At 44.7% G+C, this 16,321-nt stretch overlaps 1 protein-coding gene across 4 annotated transcripts; it reads right to left on the bottom strand.

Moving 5' to 3' along the window:
- Positions 1-902: 902 nt before the first annotated feature.
- RNF135 (ring finger protein 135) lies at positions 903-14,427 on the bottom strand. Of its 4 annotated transcripts, none has more exons than XM_081579732.1 (5): positions 13,995-14,427; positions 9,793-9,930; positions 6,492-6,669; positions 3,474-3,551; positions 903-2,512 (listed from the first exon to the last, which is right to left on the bottom strand). In XM_081579732.1, exons 1-5 carry the CDS (start codon positions 14,394-14,396, stop codon positions 1,983-1,985), a joined length of 1,326 nt encoding a protein of 441 aa, XP_081435858.1. In that variant the 5' UTR covers positions 14,397-14,427; the 3' UTR covers positions 903-1,982. The 4 variants fall into 4 exon arrangements, with proteins under 4 accessions (XP_081435858.1, XP_081435860.1, XP_081435861.1 ...); XM_081579734.1 differs by having other exon boundaries at positions 3,474-3,563; positions 6,510-6,669; positions 9,793-9,936; positions 14,040-14,427; XM_081579735.1 differs by having other exon boundaries at positions 3,474-3,563; positions 6,510-6,669; positions 9,811-9,936; positions 14,040-14,427.
- Between the last annotated feature and the right edge of the window lie 1,894 nt (positions 14,428-16,321).

Raw genomic sequence — 16,321 nt, 5'->3', positions numbered from 1 at the left:
ACAGAAAAAGGCAAATAAGAAGGGATGCGTTGGTTATATGTCCGTGTGTTTACATTACATAAGATTTAATGTCGGGACTGACCTGGTGGTCCAGAGGTTAAGAATTCACCTGCCAACTCGGAGGACAGTGGTTCAATCCCTTGGTCCGGGAAGATCCCGCAATTCATGAGGCCCATGAACCACAACTACTGAGCCTGTGCTCAAGAGCCCATGCTCCACAATAAGAGAAGCCACTGCATGAGAAGCCTGTGCACCACAACTAGAGAAGGCCCGCACGCAGCAATGAAGACCCAGTGCAGCCAAAACTAAATAAATTAAAAAACATTTTTACCACACATCAACATGAATTAGCCACAGGTATATAGATGGTCCCTCCCTCTTGAATGTATGGCAGAAACGAACCAGTATTATACAGCAATTACTCTTCCGTTAAAAATTAACAATTTTTTAAAAAATTAAAAATAAAGTTTTTAAAAGAGTCAATGTCCACCTTTTGGGAGACTTGATCTCCCTCGTTGGGTTTGAGAAAGTAAGCAGCTATGTTGCAGAGGCCCACTGGGTAAGGAACTGGGGTCCTCAGTCTGACACCCCACAAGGAACTGAATGCTGCCAACAACCACATGAGCTTGGAAGCAAGTCCTTCCCCAGGGTAGCCTCCATGTCACCGGCCCCAGTTCACACTCTGACTGCAGCTTTCAAGACTCCAGAACGGAAGCCTCAGCTAAGCCGTACCCTGAATCTGGTCCACAGAAGCTTTGAGATTGTAAATGTGTGTTGTTTGAAGCCACTGAATGTGTGCTAATAGTATTACACGGTGCTTGATAGCATGCCCCTTGTGGGTGGGGAGGAGGTCCCCTAAAATCAATCTCATTGTCCGTGATTCACTAGAAGGACTCACAGAATTCAGCAAAGCTGCTATACTTGTGATTACAGTTAATACAATGAAAGGATAGAGGTTAAAACCAGGAATAGAGAAAGGCACACAAGGGAGGGGTTGGGAGACCCCACCCTTCTCTCAGTGGAGTTATAGGGCCACTGCTTAATTCTCCCAGCATGATGTGTGATAACACACATGGAATACTGCCAACGAGGGAGGCACATCCAAGACTTGGTGTCCAAGGCCTTGATTGGCCCACAGTAGGCAGATTCCCCAGTGGCTCAGACGATCAAGAGTCTGCCTGCAATCCGGGAGATCCGGGTTCAATCCCTGGGTGGGGAAGATCCCCTGGAGAAGGAAATGGCAACCCACTCCAGCATTCTTGCCTGGAAAGTCCCATGGATGGAGGAGCCTGGCAGGCTACAGTCCTTAGGGTCGCAAAGAGTCGGACACGACTGAGTCACTTTATTTTGTAGGCAAAGTCACTGCTCATATGGGTGACCTTAGTTTCCAGCTCCTCCAGAGATTAAGCTGATACTGTGTGGCCCAAGGGCCTCGGATAAAGACAATCTTATCAGGCAGGATATTCCAAGGGCTTAAATGTTATCTCCTACACCAGAGCCTGTCCTTTCTTTGGACCATGCAGGGTTTGAACAATGCAAGTTAACCTAGTTAAACAGTTACTTTGTATCCCTCAACTTTGAAAGTTCATTCCTTTTTTGTTTGCAATTTCTTTCTTTATTTTTAAAAATTATTTTTGGCCGGGCAGGGTCTTGGTTGCTGTGTGCAGGCTTTCTCTAGTTGCAGTGAGCAGGAGTTACTCTTCCTTGGGGTGTGCGGGCTTCCCACTATGGTGGCTTCTCTCATTGCTGAGCATGGACTCCACGGCTCCAGTGCTCAGTAGATGTGGCGCACTGGCTTAGTTGCTCTGTGGCATGTGGGATCTTTCGGAGCCAGGGATTGAACCCGTGTCCCCTGCATTGGCAGGTGGATTCTTAACCATCTGGACCAACAGGGAAGTGCTGGAAGTGGGATTCTTAAGTTGCCACCCTGCTAAAAGTCAGAGAGACCAGGAAATCAGTGTGCTTTAACACCCAGGGAATGTTTACACATTCATTTGCCTTATAGTCAGAGAATTTCCAGGATATAAGCCATACAGCCAGAAGGCAGGGTGTAGAGGAAAAGAGACAGAGACTGGGCACTCAAACAGAGGCTTCGCCTGATCCGCCTTGGAATAGAAGGCAAGTTTTCCCTCCTCAAGGTCCAGCCAGATGCCCACCACACTAGGTTTGTCTGAGCCGAGGACAGTTTCCTTGACCATGCACCATGCAGAGAGCTGGCTGGTCCCTTTCCACTCTACACACCAGGAGTCCGTGGTCCTTCCCAGGATCTGGTCACGCTTCATCCCCCGCGAAGCCACCCCGACTGCCCAGTGGCTACAACGCTGAGTGTCCACTTCCCAGTAATGCTGCCCAGAAGAGAGGGCCTGGGAACATAAGGCCTGGCTGGAGGCAAACCTCTCAGGACTCCAGGGATAGAGCTGTGAGAAGTCAGACACAGTCACCGTCCGGCGATCCATGGACACCTCTAGATTACAGGAGAGGCTCCCAAGCTCAAAGGTTGGACTGATGGCCCCTGGGGGAGAAAACCAGAACATGACCAGTCAGCTCTGATGGTTCATGCTACGAGGTCCTCAAATAGCGAAAAGCAGCTGTGTATCTTTGAATGCGATACAGTTTTACTTATACTAGCATTACAGTCGGAATGTCAACTTAACAGTGGTACCTTGTTATACATACTCCTGATGCTGTTGTAGTAACAATACCCGCCTCTCCCACCTTCATTTCTACTTACCCATTAGCCTTCTTTCAGGAAGCTGTCTATGAAGCCCACCCCACAAAAGTCACCTCTTGCTTTTCCCCTAATGCTTTACCTGATCACTAGTGATACTTACATTTTCTACCTATAGTAGAGTGATGATGACCATGGCTGTTTATGTCTCTCTGGTTACACTAAGCTTCCTGATTAAGGCTCATGTCTTATTAATTTTGTATATTCCATACTGTTTTCCACTAAGGGAGTAAATAATTGCTACTACACGGCATTCCTACTGAAACTCATATTTACACACGTTTACTCACTTACCCTGATGACAATCCCACAAGGAAGAAAGTACTACTATCTCCATCTTACAGATGAGGGAACTGAGGCTCTGAGAGGTTACATGACTTGTCCAAGATCAGACAGCTAGTGAGTGCAGCAGTTGGCTCCAGGGTCCGTGCCCTCAAGGATTATTCCAGACTGGGGCAGTGATGGTAGTTTAGCCAGGTTGGCACATTGGCAGTTGGCTCTAAGTGGTAGCTCTGGCATGCATGCCCAAAGATTGCCTGGGTTCTGAGAGCTCAGGGGCCTGGCTCAGCCTGGAATCTGGGGGTCTTCAACCCCTTTTGCCTTTGTCATCGGCTCCTCATGGAGAGGGGCCAGGTGTGGAGGAACTAGCCAAAGGGTCTAACAGCAGAGAGATGGACACAACATGCTCTTACAGCGCCTTGCTCCAGCAAGTCAAACCCAAGTTGTAGACAGATCACATACTTACATTGAGCAAACGAGGAAGCCTTCTTGGGTGCAAGGTGGCTCTGGTCAGGCAGTGGGCATGAGGAAGAAGATGGAACTTCTGGGAGTTCAACTATGGAATCCAAAACATTGGGAGAGGGAGACAGTCCCATCAAAAAAAAAAAAGGCATGTAGAAGATATCCAAACATCGTGATCAACACACACAGCTTGTCTTTCTCATCGTCAGCATTTGATCAGGCAGTACATCCAGCTTAGGTATATCTAGTCCCATGTTCTTACTGTGGACTTTTTTTCCCCACTGAGTCCTAAGCTCCTTGCTGGCAGAGATTTTATTCATCTTTGTATTCTAAGCATATGCCTATTGCCAAGTATATAGGAAGTATTTCATGCATATCTATCAAATAAATTAACTAATATGGTTCCAGGAGATCACAGCACCCTCACCCCCAGAATTTCCATTAATGCTTTAAACCATTATAAAACTGAGAAACATGAATTGATATGAGATTCATCACAACTGCTGACACTGATTTCCTCTCAATATACTGAAGTTGTTTTCATTTTATTGAAGTATAGTTGATTTATAGTGTTGTGTTAATTTCTACTATACAACAAAGTGATTCATGTATGCATATATATATATTCTTGTTCATATTCTTTTCCATTATGATTCATCACAGGCTATTGAATATAGTTCCCTGCGCTATACAATAGGACCTTGTTTATCCATCCTGTATATAATAGTTATACCTGCTAATCCCAAGGATTGTCAGGAGGCTCAGTGGTAAAGAATCTACCTGCCAATACAGGAGCCTCAGGAGATGAGGCTTTAATCCCTGGATTAGGAAGATCCTCTGGAGGAGGAAATGGCAACCCCTTCCAGTATTCTTGCCAGGACAATCCCATGGACAGAGGAACCTGGTGGGGTACAATCCATGGGGTCACAAAAAGCCAGACACAACTGAGTGACTGAGCATGAGCTAACCCCAAACTGTACTAAATTTTATTATTACCTTAAAGCTACTGTGTGCTTACAATGACCACAGTAAGTGGCCGAAGGGAAAGTAAGGGAAATGCTAGGATATGGACTATGAAGGTGAAATCTTCCCCTATTTGTATCCTGAAGTGACAGCAGCATAAACTGAACCTAAGTCAGATGATGTAAACTTACGGTGTAGATAGATACAGTACAGTACTGTAAATGTATTTTCTCTTCCTTATGCTTTTCTTAATAACATTTTCTTTTATTCTAACTGACTTTACTGTAAGAATATAGTATATAATACACAAAACATACAAAGTATGTGTTAATCAACTGTTTATGTTGTAGTATGGCTTCCAGTCATCAGTAGGCTACTGGCAGTTAAGTTTGGGGGCAGTCAAAACTTATAGTCAGATTTTCGGCTACATGAGCATTTGGTGCCCCTAACCTTCATGTGGTTCAAGGGGCAACTGCACTCTGCAATAATTAAATTTGTATTACAAATAATCACCCGTACTGGATAAGCTACCTCAAAATGGTTATCAAAACTGTAATGTGCACTAAAATCCTCTGCAAAGTTGGTAAAAATGCAAATCCTCGGTACTTAGTCCCAGAGATGCTAGCTCAACAGTTTGGCAACAGGGCCTGGATTCTGAATTTTCATTTTTGAAGGGTGAGAAGATTTTTAACTAATATTATGAAGTGAGCATAACACTGATATCAAAGTCAGAAAAAGAACACATAAGAAAAAAACCAACAACGTAGGCTAACGAACTAGAGATTATCTGCATTCTTACTAGTGTTATAGAGAGTCCTGGGTCATGCCTCGAGAAACACTGTGCTATTTAGGCTGCTTGATTTCTGTGGCAGCTCATGGTCTATTTACATAGGATCAAAGAAAATCATTGTGAGGAGGCAGCCAAATTGTTTAGCAGCTGTTAAAGTGCTGGCTTGAAGAACAGCTAATCTATTGTCTTAAAAACAATCTTGTGAGAACTTCAGGGAATGATGTTTCGGGAAATATTCAGATGTTGTATTTTAAAGCTGTCCTGGACTGGCCCAAATAATCAAAATGAAAACAGCCAAAACAGGGACTTCCCTGGCAGTCCACAACAAATGGCAGTCCCGTGGTTAAGACTCTGAGTTTCCAGCACAGGGGTTGCAAGTTCTACCCCAGGTCAGGGAAACTAAGACTCCATGTGCTTTGAACGCAAAATATATATTAAAAAAAAGACTCCTCTTTCCCCTACAGCAGAATGAGCTTTAAAAAAACAAAAATAGCCAAGATAATAAAAATTGTACTTGCTAAGACATACTTGAATTTTCTAAGCTAAATTTTTTTAAAAAATTATTTTTTTCTGAAGTTGCAGTGAACGGGGGCTACTCTCTAATTGCGGTGCTCAGGCTTCTCACTGTGGTGACTTCTCTTGTTGCAGAGCATGGGTTCTAGGGCGTGCAGGCTTCAGTTGTTGTGGTTCTTGGGCTCTAGAGCAGAGGCTCAGTAAGTTGTGTTGCCCGGGCTTAGTTGCTTTTCAGCATGTGGGATCTTAGTTCCCCGACCTGGGATGGAATCAGTTTCCTCTGCACTGGCAGGCGGATTCTTACCCACTGCGCCACCAGCAAAATTCTGTTATAATCTACATTGTTACTACTTATCATGTTAACACACTCGCCAGAGATTATAGTTGAATAGAATTTATCAAGAATTGTATACAAAGTTGCATTCTTCATTAATAAGACATTTACTAGTGAAATATTAAAAAGCCGCCTATTTCTGAATCTCCTCAAGCAGAATAACACAGGTGTGTAGTGAGCTAGCAAAACCAGGTCTAGGTTCTGGATTTATAGGTCTTAGAAAATGAGTTTCTGTCTATTAAGGGCCTGTGTTACATCACACCTCCAGTCAGGTCCAAAAACACATCCAGCCACAAAAATAGCTCAGCCCACTCCTTCCTCATTCACATTCCAGGGAACACGCAGCTGGGCTCAGAGATCCTGTTCCCTCAAAACGAAGCCATGGAACACTGGCCCAGCTTCCATAATCAAACCTCCTCTACCAAATAACATCAACTCACCCTGTGTTTGTTCTTCAAGGGCCCCTTTCTGCGTGAAGTTTTCTCGTAATTTTTCTTGGATCTCTTCTAGGTCACGGAGAATATCTTTCATTTTTCGCTCAGGTGGGCTGGAATTCAGTTTGGGAGAAGCCAAGGAAAGGTCCACCCCTTCCAACAAAGTCTATTGATGAATAAGAACGGAATGAAAGAAAGGGGGAGAGAGGGAGGGGGGAGGGAAAGGGAAGGAAGAAAGAGAGAAAGAAAACCTTCTAAGGAATGCATCAAATATATTCCAGTCCTGCCAACCATCTATAATTTTCTACTTACCTCCCAACAGGTTTTTCAAAATATAATTAGGCCCTCAAAATACATGCCTTGAAAACAATCTGGAATACATTATTACAGCAATGATATTAGAGAATAGCGATTTCTGGGTGATGGGGTTATGGATGGGTTGTGGTTCTTCAACTGCTATGTATTTTCTAGTATTCTGTACAACAGATACAGAGTTCTTAGCTCATACCCTGCAAAAAGTTTCAAAATTTTAGGCCCATCTTATAGGGGCTTTACAAAATAAATAATACTGATAGTCACTAAGATAAGCCACAGAGGCTGAAATAGTCTTCCCCGGACTGCTATCATCTTATAATAACTCTTCCCACGGGCCAAGGCAATCATGTTGCCTGCATCCAGTCTCTGGGGCCTCCAACACACACTCTTTGATTTTCTTTACCTTCAGGTCCTGTTTTTCCCCAACACAGCCTGTCATCTGCTCACCACCTTCCTACCTCCAGCACTTGACTTTCCTTCCCAACTTAGGAAAATCCATTTCCCGTTCTTTTCATCAATCATAACAGGAGTAGGTACCACCTCTTGTGTATTTTCCACTGCTCACCTCTAATTGCCTAACAACCTTCCAAGATAGGTTTATTACCCCCATCTTGCAAAAGAAGGTTAGAGCTGTGTGTGTGTGTGTGTGTGTGTGTGTGTGTGTGTGTGTGTGTGTGTGTGTGTGTGTGTGCTCAGTCGCGTCCGACCCCATGGACTGTAGCCCATCAACCTCCTCTGTCCATGGAATTTTCTAGGAAAGAATACTGGAGTGGGTCACCATTTCCAGGGTTATGGTTAGGGTTAGTTAACCAAATTGCCAAAGTTAATTTGATTGTCCCACATTTTCACATTGCTTAAGCACATTTTTAAACAAGATATTAAAAAAAAAAAATCTCCCCGTTAAACCAATGAGGAGCAGGCCACAGATCATTTGTTGTTGTTGTTTTACAGATAGAAGCCTGAGACTCAGAAGATGAAATGACTGGCCCCAGGTCATAACACTAGTGAGTAACCACCTCAGGACTGACAGACTCTCAAACTTTCTACCCCAACACACTGCATCCCTGAGGACCCATTTATTCACTCCTTCAAATACTCTGGGTATTTATTGAGCACTGTACCAGGCCTGGGAAAACAAGAGTGAACAAAAGAACAGAAGTCATCAAGGTCTCTGCCCTCCTAGAGCTTAGAGTCCAGTGCTAGGAAGAGGAATGAAAGACATTACTAAATTATGGTATCAATCACTATCAAGTCACAAGTGTGACAACTGCTGCAAATGAAAGGTACGTGGAATCACATACATGAGAGCCTCTAGTAAGGGGACTTGACTTGTTCAAGGAAATCAGTGAAGGCTTCTTCAAGGAAGTGATAATCTAGTCGAGGTCTGAAGGATGAGCAGGCATTACCTACATGATGGGAAAAGAAGAACATTCCATGGTATGGGACCCGTGATAAGAAGAAGTGTGACACTATAGTGGGAACAGAATGGAGTGATTAGGAGGCTTTGGTAGAAATCCAGATCAGAAATGGTCATAGGATTAGATTAGAGACATCTTTAAGGAGCTCCAGAATAGTAAATAGGTTCAAGAGATGTTTAGTCAGGTCATGGAGGAGGGAGACATGATCCTCAGATTTCTGACTTTGGCACTTGGAATGGTTACAGGGTCAGCTGCTCAGATGGGGTACCCAGAGGAGAGACAGTTCAGGATGGATTAAGTATGATGTGCCTCTGAGATGCCAAGAGGAAAAGATAAGAAGGAAGACACCAGACCAGAGAAGGGTCCAGGCTGAAGCTATGTTTGTGCACAGGGTGGGTAATTAAACTCACAGGTGTGAAGAGGGCCATCTGAGGGAAAGAAAGAGTGACCTACAATTCAGCCTTGAGGAATTTCAGCATTTCACTGCTTAGCAGAGGAGAGTAAACCTGCTAAACAGACAGAAAAGGAGCAGCCAGAGAGATATGGGAAAAGACTGGAAGACTCGTGTCTCAGAGCTAAGGGGAAAGAAAGCTTCAAAAATGAAGTTGTGAAAAGAAGCCGACTCACTGATACATAGAAAACAAATTTGTGGTTAGCAATAGCTAGTGGGAAGTTGCTGTATAGCACAGGGAACTCAGCTTGGTGCTCTCTAAAGACCCAGAGGGGTGGGATGGGAATGGGATGGGAGGGAGGCTCAAGAGAGGGAGGAGAAATATATGTATTCATGTAGCTGATTCACTGTGTTGTACAGCAGAAACTAACACAACACTGTAAAGCAATTGTACTCCAAAAATAAATTTTTTTTAAAAAAGAAAAAAGGGGGAAGAAAAGATCTTTTATCTCTGGTCATAGCAGAACAGATTTCAAAAAACATTTTCTTTTAAATATATTCAGTTATTACACAGTGCTTTGTAAAGGTATACATATATATTAAATATTTATAAATATTAAAAAAAAACAAATTAGTGGGGAAAGAGCAGAGAGAGGCAACAAGGGGGCACGGGAGTGAGAGGTAAAAACTAATGGGCGTGAGATAGGCTACAAGGATGTGTTGTACAACACTAGGAACATAGCCGATATTTTGTAACAACCGTAAATGAAGTGTAACTTTTAAAAATCATACAGAATTTTTTAAAAATTAAAAAAAAAAAAGAATGATGTTGTGGTCAACTATGTCAAAGGCGGCTGAAAGACCAATGAGAATAAAAGCTAGAAAGTCTGCAGGATTTGCATAGAGGTCACTGGTGATCTTAGGAGAGTAAGCTGGTTACGTGGAGTGATAAGGATGGATGCAAGCCTACTTGAAGCCTTCATACCTCACCTCAAACATTCCAAACTCCCAATTATCTGTGTTTGGTAGTGAAGAGCAAGGTGAAAGATTGGGATTTAGCGCATCCTTCAAGGGCAAACATATTCATGTTGCTTCCCCGAGGTCCCAGGGAACTGTCCCTAGCTCCACCCCCTGGCACATCCTTTCTTCTCCCAGATGAGCCTACCGTAGCCAGAAGGCTCACTTCTTTGTCTGGTTCAGATTCTGGGAGGTGTCTTGGACTCTGAAGGTTCCTGACAATATCTATAAGCCGTTCCACCAGCTTTGCCAGCTCCCGGTCAACTTCTGTGATGCTCTTTGGTGCCTCCATCTTTAAAAGAGCAAAGCAGAACACAAAGCTGGACCCGGGAACCAGCTCTAGACAGAGGGAGCCATAAACACTGGATAAAGGAAGCGGGCAAGGAAGTGACAAAAATGTCTAGAGGAAAAGGAGGTAAAGTCCTCAGACCTTCTGCATTCCCGCTTCCCCCTACTGGTTGAAACACTGGCCCAGCTTCCCTTAACAGGGAAGCAGAGTTCATCCGTCCGATGGGGCTGGGGGGGTGGGGGGAGGGAGTGATGCATGAAGGGAAGACTGGGGTCATTTTGAACTGGGGAAGTCAGAGAGGAAACAGGGTGGGAGCCTGGAGATTTGGTGCAGGTGGCAGCTGGTAAGCTGAGTGGAAGGCATGTGGCTCAGGCTTCAGCTCCAGTCTTACCTCTGACTCATCCTGTGTCTTCACCACTCCTTTCAAAAATTAAAGTGACCATCCCTCGTTCCCTTTAACAGTGAAAAGCATCTACTATGAAAGGATCTTGGAGATTCTAGATTGCTGTACAGATGCAAGGTCTTTTTGTTTACTGGTGTCCTTCACATTTAAAGAAACATTCAGATGAGAATGCTAAACAAGTCCGCTTCCAGAGCTTCATCTGCGCAGCTGCCTGGCTGAGAGTGGGAGGAAGTTTGGCCACCAGTGTATTCTGGCAACAACCTCAAGACCTGGTAACCATCATCAGAGGCAGGCGGGGCCCAGAACTCACTGGAGAAATCTGAATTACCTCCCAAAGGGGTCTTACATAGAACCACGGAGATGCAAGATGTTCATCATTCTACTCTAAATAAACCAGAGTTTTTAATAACCTTGGGGGGACAGCTTTCACTTTCTAAATTATGCTGGAACTTCAAAAACTAGAACTAATTTTTTATCTCTAAGAAGCACTGATGTCCCTCAAAATAGCATGTGTTTCAGAAGCCATATGCAGACTATTTTGTGGAGGGAGGTGGCTGACCACTGGTAATATTGTTTGCTCTTATATTTCCCGATCTCACTTCTAAACATTCTGGCAGCTGGAATTCTGGAGTGGAGCCCTTGTCTAGACACCTGAGCAAATTAAAAAATTTTATAAATAAGTGTTGGTGCTTTTTCTATCCATAAAACTGCACACTCATTGTGGTGAATTTAGAAAATGCACAGAATTGAAAGAAGAAATATTTTAAATCATCCAATATCCTACCATTCATAGACAATTGTAATCTGAAAGCCAATGCAAAGTATATTCAGTCACTATACTAACAAATAGTTTTAAGGACCTGAGGGATAATGCTGTACTTATTCATCTGTGGCTACACAACTGGGCTTATAGGGTCTCAGTTCCCTGACCAGGGATAGAACCCGGGCCATGGCAGGGAAAGCACTGAATCCTAACCACTAGACCACCAGGGAAATTCCAATGCTGTATTTATAACCAAAAAGAAGAGAAAAGCTTTAATTATAAGGGCAAAAGAAAAAGAAGCAACCAATATGTCCATCAAAAGGTGAATAGACAAACTGTGGGACATGTGTGCAATGGAATATTATTTGGCAATAAAAAGAAATGAGCAGTCCAGCCACAAACCTGAATTATGTTTAGTGAAAGAAACTAGTCTGAAAAAGCTAGATACTGTGTGATTCCAATGGTATGACGTTCTGGAAAAGCCAAAGAGATAGCAAAAAAATTAGTCATTGCCAGGGGTTGGAAGGGGTGAGGGGATACAAAAAGGTGGGGCGCAGGGGGTTTTCAAGGCAGTAAAACTGTAACTGCAGATACCTGACTTCGTGCATTTGTCAAAATCCATAGAATGGTACAACATGGAGTAAACTGCAACTATGGGTTTTAGTTAATGACAATGTATCAATATTGGTTCATAGGACTTCCCTGGTGGTCCAGTGGTTAAGAATCCGCCTGCCAGTGCAGGGGATTGACCCCTGGTCCAGGAAGATTCCACATGCCACGGGGCAAGTAAGCCTGTGCACCACAGCCACTGAGCCCCATGTCCTTGAGCCCCTGCTCCACAATGAGAGAAGCCACCGCAAGGAAAAGCCCAAGCACTGAAACTAGAGCGTAGCCCCCACTCAACACAACTAGAGGAAGCCCATGGGCAGCAATAAAGACCCAGTGCAGCCAAAAAAATAAATAAAAATTTAAAATACTGGTTCATAAATTGTAACAAAGGAACCAAACTAATGCAAGAGAGTAATAATAAGGAAAACTGTGAGGGGAATAAGGGAACTTTCTACAATATCTGCTCAATTTTCTATAAATCTAGAACTGCCCTAAAAAGTAAAGTCTATTAATTATTTTGGGGAAAAAAAAGAGGAGTAGATAGCTCCAAGCTTTCTGACCCTCCATCACTCCCTAGCCTGTCCCAACACATCACAAGCAGAAACTGTCAGAACCAACTTTTTGAGGCAGAACTCTGGCAATCACTTACTCAGAAAAACACAACCCGGCAGTACGACGCTTTGTGACATTCTGACCTGCACTTGCCTCATTCCCTTCCTGGCTCAGTGACAGTACTGAAAATTTCTAGCATGAAACTCGGGTCCTGGTTCCCAAAGGCACAGAAGAGATCTTATTCACAAACCATTGCGTATGTCTGTTCTAACCAGACTCGGGGCTGACTAAAGGAATGACACGGGGTGCTCATTCATCTTTGTTTCACCTAACTTGGAGCTCAGCCCAGAGAGGTGGTGGGTGCTGCCCAGAAGTGCTGCAAGAGGAGTCAAACTTGCAGGTGTCCAGGGCAAAAGATCATGGTGTAAACTGACAATATCCTAAGCCCCGGTGGCTAACAGACTAGGAGCAAATAGACCTACGTCCCCGGAGCAAAAGTTGAGGAGAACTGGAACCCTTCTACTTTGTTAATGGGAATGCAAAATATTGTTGTTGTGTGGAATGCAGTTTGGCTGTTCCTTAGTTAGCTAAACACAGAATTGTCATGTGAGCCAACAATTCTGCTTCTACCCAAAAGAACTGAAAATAGGAACTCAGATATTTGTACACCAATGTTCATGGCAATGTTACTTATGATAACCAAAAGGTGGAAACAATCCAAATGTCCATCAATGTTTGAATGGATTAAAAAAAAAAGTGGTATAATCAAACAAGGGAATTATTATTCAGCCACAAAAAAGGGAATGAAGTTCCAACTTCCCTGGTAGCACAGTGGATATGAATCCGCCTCCCAGTTTAGGGGACATGGGTTCGATCCCTGGTCTGGGAAGATTCCCCCCACCTCAGAGCAACTAAGCTCCTGCCCAACAACTTCTGAGCCTGTGCTCTAGAGCCTGAAAGCGGCAACTACTGAAGCCTGCATGCTCTAGAGCCAGTGCTCAGCAACAAGAAAAGCAACCACCATGAGAAGCCTTCACACCCCAACTAGACAGTAGCCCCCACTCACAACTAGAAAGCCTGAGAATAGCAATGAAGATCCAGTGCAACCGAAAATAAACGAATGAATAGTTAAAAAAAAAAAAGGAAATGTATTTCAGATATATGCTACAACACAAATGAATCTTGAAAGTGGTATAGCAACTGAAAGAAGCCAAGGCTAGAAACAAAGTGGCAAATACTACATGATTTCACTTGTATGAAATATACAGAGTCGGTCAAGTCATAGAGACAGAAAGTAGATGAGAAGGTACCACGGGCTGGAGGGAAGGGAGAAGTCATTGCTTCATGGGTACAGAGTTACTGTTTGTGGTGATGAAAAAGTTTTGGAACTAGATAGTGTTGATCATTGCACAGCAATGTAAATATAATGCCACTGAACTGTACATTTAAAAATGGTTAAATGGCAAATTTTATGTTATACAACGTAAACATATTTTAGCACAATTAAAAATGTCAGATAGGCTGCAGAAAGATTGGAAATAAGTGGAAATAGTCCAGGGTAGATAGCACTTAAGTTGATAGAATTTCAGATTTGGATTTTTTCCCCTGCTTCTTCATATTTCTCTGAATTTTCCAAAGAACGGGTTCTATGTACAGCCTGAGTAAACTAAAGTGAAAGTAGAAACAATCAGGAAGAGAGGAAGCGCCCTGAGGGTACTGGGGTGCAGGCGGCGCGGATGAGCGGAGGGCAGAGGGCAACCTCCGGTCCCGCCTCCCTACCCGCGGCTGCGCCGTGGGGTGCCCGGGTCCGGGCGCTGGACGAGGTGCCGGACCGGGCTCCGGGCCGGGGTACGGGCTCGGGGACTCCAGCTCTCGCGCCGCCCGCCTGTACTTGTCTGCCAGGTCCTCCAGAATCGTGTTCTTCCGCAGCTGCGGCGGCCCAGGGGCGCCCTCGCGGCAGGTGGGGCAGAACCGGGCGCGGCTCGCGTCCCACAGGTCCACCAGGCAGTCGCGGCAAAAGGTGTGGCCGCAGGGCAGCGTGGCGGGCCAGGCCAGCAGATCGTGACAGATGATGCAGCCCAAGTCGTCCTCTGCCAGCCACACGGGGATGGCCCGGCCCGCGTCCAGGCCCGCCATGGTCCCCAGGCCTTCCCCGCTCCCCCGGCGCGGGCGCGGAAGTCGTGGCCACGAGGGGAGACCGCCAGCCCTCTGCTACGTCTTCGCCGGCTCCTCCCTCGCTCCCTGCCTGTCCGCTCCTCCTTCGCTGCCGCTCAGGTCCACCCTCCTTTCCTTTTTCCAGTCCTACTGCTTAGCTCACTGCGAAATCAGCTCGCCCCAAGCCGCTAGAAACAATCCTGTGCCATATACAGAAGGAATTTGAGTCCGGCTGTAGTGACCCAAAGCCTGTTGTACAGAGCGAAGTAAGTCAGAAAGAGAAAAACAAATATTGTATATCAACACATACACCAGCCAATCCTAAAGAAAATCAATCCTGAATTTTCATTGGAAGGACTGAAGCTGAAGCTCCAATACTTTGGCCACCTGATGCGAAGAGCTGACTCATTGGAAAAGACCCTGATGCTAAGAAAGACTGAAGGAAGGAGGAGAAGGGGACCACAGAGGATGAGATAGTTGGATGGTATCATGGACTCAATGGACATGAGTTTGAGCAAACTCCAGGAGATGGTAAAGGACCAGGAAGCCTGGCCCGCTGCAGTCCATAGGGGTCGTAAAGAGTCGGACACAACTGAGCAACTGAACAACAAAAAACAACAGCACACACACACACACACACACATATAGAATCTAAAAAAAAAAAAATGGTACAGTTGAACCTATTTTCGGGGCAGGAATAGAGACACAGGCATAAAGAACGGACTTGTGGGCACAGCGAGGGGAGAAGGCAGGGAAATTGAAAGAGTAGCATTGACATATATACATTCATGCGAGTCTCAGTGACTTGAGTCGTGTCCGACTGTTTGTGACTTCATGAACTGTAGGCCACCAGGCTCCTCTGTCCATGGATTTTTTTAGGCAAGCATACTGGAGTGGGTTGCCATGTCCTTCTCCAGTGGATCTTCCCCACCCAGGGATGGAACCTGCTGTCTCCTGCATTGCAGGCGGATTCTTTACAGCTGAACTACCAGGGAAGCCCCATGTATACACTACTATGTGTGAAGTAGATAGCTAGTGGGAAGCTGCTGTATAGTGAAGGGAGCTTGGCTCAGTGCTCTGTGATGTGAGGGAGGCTCAAGAGGGAGGGGAATATATGTATACTTAAAGCTGATTGTTGTACAGCAGAAACCAACACAGTATTGTAAAGCAACAATCCTCCAATTAAAAAAGAAAAGCCAGCTTATTAAAACTATAAAATTTTTTAAAAAGAAAGAAAGAAATGTGCTGATATCCCAGAATTTCCTTTAGCTTTATGTTCCCCAGCCCCCATTAAAACAACTCTCTGGAGAAGAAAAAGGAGAGGATTCAAGAACTGTTTTCTGAGATGCGCCCACTAGGTGTCATTCAGCTACCCCATCAAGCAGTGAGGGATTGAAGAAGACTGGGTGCAGGTAGCTGGCAAGCGCTTTAAAGTCTTATTTCTTTGTCTAGGGTGGAAACCCAGCATGGGTAGTTTTTTAAAACCTAACCCAGATGATTCTGGGGCTCCTCAGGTGGCACTAGTGGTAAAGAACCCACCTGCCAATACAGGAGATGCAAGAGACACCAGTTTGATCCTGTATTCTTGCCTGGAAAACTCCAGGGGACAGAGGAACCTGGTGGACTACAGGCCATGGGGGTGCAAAGAGTCGGACACAACTGAGCACACACACACAGCTGATTCTAACGTGTCGCCAAAGTTAAGTGACCCTTAGACTTTTTAAATCGTTATTACAATGCAGAATTGTGCCACTGTTTCCTTACTGCTCCCTGCTGGCTGAAAGCGCATTACCTGCTAGACTTCAGGATGAAAATAACTAAAGTCTGTTTTCTTGAGGGGGCACACCTGGCCCTGTGGAGCTTTCTCTCTTCCTCCTCTCTTATTCTAGTCCTATGTGCATGACAAA

Source organism: Giraffa tippelskirchi, chromosome 3, assembly GCF_054371585.1.
Source record: "Giraffa tippelskirchi isolate mGirTip1 chromosome 3, T2T-mGirTip1v1.2.pri, whole genome shotgun sequence".
In the NCBI taxonomy this organism is placed as follows: Eukaryota; Metazoa; Chordata; class Mammalia; order Artiodactyla; family Giraffidae; genus Giraffa; species Giraffa tippelskirchi.
This window is presented reverse-complemented; position numbering and strand designations above follow the sequence as displayed.